Consider the following 5,202-nt stretch of genomic DNA (forward strand, 5'->3'; position numbering starts at 1 on the left):
GCGGTGGCCGGGAGCGGCCACTGCACTCCAGTCTGGGCGACAGAGTGAGACTCCAACTCAAAAAAAAGAAAAAAGAATTTCTTTGTGTATATTCTGGTGTTCAGTAGTGTATGTCCTTTGTTGAGATTAAGGTACAGAGGTTTCTTGAAAGGGTGACTTTCAAGAGGGCATTCAGAAGAGTGAGATTTAAAATTAGCTGACACAGGAAAGGTGCCTATATGAAATGCAGTCACTTGATTCTAAAGCAGCGGTTCCCAAACTTTCAGTATTTTTTTTTCCTGTTGTGTAGACTTTTAGCACTGTACTTGTTTTATTACAGCAACTGCTAACAGCTGCGAAGAAAACCTAAGATTTACAAAGTAATGGTATCATCGAAAGGAATATAACACATTATATTTGGAACCACTTGGAGCTAGTAGTTTTTGAGGTATTGAGCATAGTATCATTGTGTTTTTCTCAAAAGTATAACTATTCCACAGCACCCTAGAAGTTTGCTGTGGTCCTCTAGGGTACCAGATGCAGTTTGGGAACTGTTGCAGGTGTAAAGAGTTATTTTTTGATTTATTTCTTATTGTCAGTATTTCATTATCATATGACACAGGTTAAGAAATAAATCTCAGCCCAGGGGTTGGAGGCCAGTCTGGGCAACTTGGCAAGACCTCGTCTCTACAGTAAATCAAAAAAATAGCTGGGTGTGGTGGCGCACACCTGCAGTTCCAGCTACTTGGAAGGCTGAGATGGAAGGATCACCTGAGCCCAGCAGGTCGAGGCTGCAGTGGCCGTGAGTGTGCCACTGCACTCCATCTTGGGTGACAGAGTGAGACTCCGACTCAAAAAAAAAGAAAGAAAGAAATAAGAAATAATACTCATCTATGAGAGATTTTTGGAAGCCTTAGAAATGGGTTTTTCTTCACTTAAATGTAGGTGGGGCTGGGTATGTTTCTCATTCCTGATACCTGTACTATTTTGCTACTTTGACCACTTGAGGCACAACCAATTAGAAGGTAAGGACACAAAGAGATAATTAAGTTGTTGCTCCTACTTCTATTTAGCTTCCTACCTGAAATTCAGTGATTATAATTATAATAGAAGGGGGAAAAAGGAAGTGTAGATTTCCCACAGCGGTATTCTTGGTATTTATGTCATTTATCTCTTAGAATTTAAAAAAAATAGTAAATGATGAAGTCTTAAAATAACACAAGCCCAGCAAAGAATGATGGCTCAGAAATGATTAATTCAGGAAACCTTTCCAAAGGATTAGTGAAAAAGAACACTCCTTTCATTCCCCTGTGGGTGAACTCTTGCCTTCTTTTTGAAGTTGACCATTGGAAAACCTAAAGGTGCTTAGACAGGCCAGAATGAGAAATAGTTACTCCTCTGACAGGTGGGCTTTGATAACAGTTGTGAAATTTAACACATTTTTCTTTTTACTTATACTTGGCAAAAGGACCATTGAAATTTGAAGTTTGACTTCAAATTAATTTCATCATGGGTCATCACAGTGTCCTTACACCTGGAACATGTTGAGGTTTTTTTCTTTTTTTTCTTTTTTTCCCCCTCTCTCTCTTTTCATCAAAAGAAAGGAATATAACACATTATATTCGGAACCACTTGGAGCTAGTAGTTTTTGAGGTATTGAGCATAGTATCATTGTGTTTTTCTCAAAAGTATAACTATTCCACAGCACCCTAGAAGTTTGGAGCCAGGGAATGACTAGAGAAGACCAACTTATATGATTTAAAGAATAAAAAGATTTTCCCATGAGAACAGTCTAAATTTTAGGACTAATCTGGAAAGATGCAGAAGGAAATGATCAAAGTACACAGTTCTGGCTGTATAGCTCTCCTAAGTTGGGGGACTTATGAAGCTTTAAAGGGACAGTTTTCATGTAGAGAAAAAAGTCACAGTAGAGGCTTAAGGTGTTTGTTGATCCTACCTTCCCCCATTTGTTTCCTTTGTTATTGCTGTTATTTATGAATCACTGCATTGTTTCTGATATTTTATATATTTTTCTCTTTCTTTGACTTATTCATCATATTTTCTCCAGTGTTAGTTTGCATTCTTGACCTTTTGCATTGCTTGTCCCAATTTTAAGGAAATTACTTGAAGTTGTTCCATCCCCATGGTGCCATTTAATCCTTGGAGAACTACAGAATAAAGCAGTCATAACTTTGACCCTGGTATTGATACTAGTAGTTCTGGGAATAAACAATGCTCACCTGTCTTCTGCTATATATGGTCTCTCTAGTTCACATTCGCTCTCTAGCTATGTTTTGAAAATCTCAGTTAGAAAGCCAAGCTAACTTACTAATTAAGAGAAGAGACCTTGGTGTCGAAATATTTCATCTTCACTTCCAATCTTTGTTTTGCCACTTAAGAGCTCTGCAATACTGGGCGAGTCACCTAGTTTCTGAGCTTCCATTTGCTTACAGAGTTGTGAGTAGATCTATTAACATGAAAGACACAAGGTCAGGCCTCTCTTAAGTTTGCAATTTTTTTTTCCCACTTTTCTCTCCATTGCTGGAGGTTCACAGAAACAATGTGTAGAATTTTAGTAGTTTATAAGAATTTTTTAAAAAATTTATCATAGGAACATTTCTTATGATTTTGATATAGTCTCAGTATCTGAGTATAAATTCCTGAATTTATATTTTTTTTCCTAGTTCAACTGAAATTAAGGGGAAAAATCTGGAATCTTAGTGCCTTGTCTCCAAACTGACTATATTTCTGTTTTAGAAAAGAGCTTAGTACTGATCAGGTAGTCAACTTTAAGTTTTAGAATCAGTTTCTTCATTTCTGCTTGGCAAATTACTACAGTTAAATAATTTGCAGTGAACAATTATGAATATCAGTATTTACCTGAGGAACATCCTGCAAAGGAATCTCTTCCCTCACTAATAAAAAACAAAATTGCTAATGGTTCAAGTAGTTAGTTCTCGTATCCATAGGCCGATGACTGAAATGAAATACTTTTAGTCTCAAGTTCCTTTTTATATTAAAATGTATTTATCATGAAGAGAAAAATAAAGAAAGAGCCTGTCTTCTTAATTCTCCATTGTCTTTTTGACATTTAAAGGAAGAACCTAGGCTGGATGTCTTGATCAATAATGCAGGAATCTTCCAATGTCCTTATATGAAGACTGAAGATGGGTTTGAGATGCAGTTTGGAGTGAACCACCTGGGCCACTTCCTACTCACCAACCTTCTCCTTGGACTCCTTAAAAATTCAGCTCCCAGCAGGATTGTAGTAGTTTCTTCCAAACTTTATAAATATGGAGAGATCAACTTTGAAGACTTGAACAGTGAACAAAGCTATAATAAAAGCTCTTGTTATAGTCGGAGCAAGCTGGCTAACATTCTTTTTACCAGGGAACTAGCCCGCCGCTTAGAAGGCACAAACGTCACTGTCAATGTATTACATCCTGGTATTGTACGGACTAATCTTGGTAGGCACATACACGTTCCACTGTTGGCCAAACCACTCTTCGATTTGGTGTCATGGGCTTTTTTCAAAACTCCGTTAGAAGGTGCACAGACTTCCATTTATTTAGCCTCTTCACCTGAGGTAGAAGGTGTGTCTGGAAGATACTTTGGGGATTGCAAAGAAGAAGAACTATTGCCCAAAGCTATGGACGATTCTGTTGCAAGAAAACTCTGGGACATCAGTGAAGTGATGGTTGGCATATTAAAATAGGAACAAGGAGTAAAAGTGCTATTTATAAAACTGAATATCAATGATATTTTGATCAGGAATAGTGTGACTTGATCACTTGCTACTTGGAAAAAAATGTTATTACAATAGTACTGCTGAGAGGTACATGTGGACATTTTGTAGTTACTAAAGTTACTTTCTGGATAACAAAATGTCAGCAAAGATGTTTTAAATATATACAATAAGTAAAATGAATAAAAAATATAGTGAAAAGTGCAATTATATTTTAAAAATTGTAATTGGGCAGGCATGGATGGCAAATATTAAGGCATTTGTTGACTTAAAATACTGTCTTTGAGGTTTCTCAAATTTCATTTGAGTTTTACGGCCAAAGTATTAAATATTTTTACTATAATGCTGGTTTTGGCGTGGAAATAATATGCCTGGCGTGTGTACACAAAAATACTTGGAATAAATTTATGGATGCAAATGTATACTTGTGTGTTTCTTTAGGAGTTTCACTGAGTACTGCCCTTTATGATGTCGTCATCAGCCTCTACTGATCTTGGTATGCCCAGTCTTTTCTTGCCTTGTATTTCACAAATTGCTCTGAGAGATAATATTTCTAAAACTCTAATCCATCACATCCCTCATTGAAAAACTGGGTTTTGAACCTTTTTTGAAAATCTGCAGAATTATTTCTTCAAAATAAATGATTATGCTTTTACTCAAATGCATTAATAGACACTGGATGGATAAAACAGGTTATTGCAATGCTGCCAATGTGGATTCCCCTAAGGCTCTTTCCAAAAGGATTTTATAGAATAATAACAATAGTTTATAAACTGCTTCTGTTTATCTTAACATTTAAATTCTTTAATATACTTTCGAGACTCTTCATGAGCTGGTGACAGGCTCACTCTGTACTCTTATACTCAGCACTGTCCAGTAGAACTTTCTGCAGTGATGTTAGTTATTGAGTACTTGAAATATAACTGAGAACTGAACTTATAATCTTATTTAATGTTAATTCAAATTTAAATAGGTACATGTCTAGTGGCCAGTGTCTTAGATAGCACATCTCTAGTCATCAGATACTCCAGTTCTGAAGGGAGAATTATCACCCACTCACTTGCCTCTGAATCTTTCTTTATATTGTTCTTTCAGTCTGGAGTACTCTTCCCTTTTTCCTTGGGAATACCAATCTTTAGAGTTCTCTTAAGTATGTCCCTTTCTCCAATCCCTATAGGCAGAGACAGTTCTCTGTCCTTTGTTTTCATTGATCTCAGTAGTTTCACTAGGAGGTTAATGTACTAATTATTTATTGACAGGTTCAGTTAGATAATTAGGATAAATCCCCTTTCCTTAGATAATTAGAATAGGAATTCTCTTAAAAATGTGATTTATTCTCATTTTCCTCCCTTAAGAATCAAGTATAGTACCTGACACAGTAAAAAATTCAAAGAATAATTATTGACTTTTGTGTATTAAAAAAAGAGCCCCAATAGGAATATTATAGGCATCTGTGTTATAGCATCAAAAGTATTTCA

The 5,202-nt window shown here is 36.0% G+C and overlaps 1 protein-coding gene across 1 annotated transcript in view; it reads left to right on the forward strand.

The window, feature by feature from the left end:
* RDH14 (retinol dehydrogenase 14 (all-trans/9-cis/11-cis)) overlaps positions 1–4,146 on the forward strand; it is a 5,473-nt gene extending 1,327 nt beyond the window's left edge. Inside the window, exon 2 of the mRNA XM_008053851.1 lies at positions 3,077–4,146. Coding sequence (XP_008052042.1) covers positions 3,077–3,694 — 618 coding nt within the window. The 3' untranslated portion in view covers positions 3,695–4,146. The remainder of the gene's footprint in view (positions 1–3,076) is intronic.
* The last annotated feature ends 1,056 nt before the right edge of the window (positions 4,147–5,202 follow it).

The sequence above is a fragment of the Carlito syrichta genome, unplaced genomic scaffold (assembly GCF_000164805.1).
Source record: "Carlito syrichta isolate Samal-C Ts95f unplaced genomic scaffold, Tarsius_syrichta-2.0.1 Scaffold288751, whole genome shotgun sequence".
Classification (NCBI taxonomy): Eukaryota; Metazoa; Chordata; class Mammalia; order Primates; family Tarsiidae; genus Carlito; species Carlito syrichta.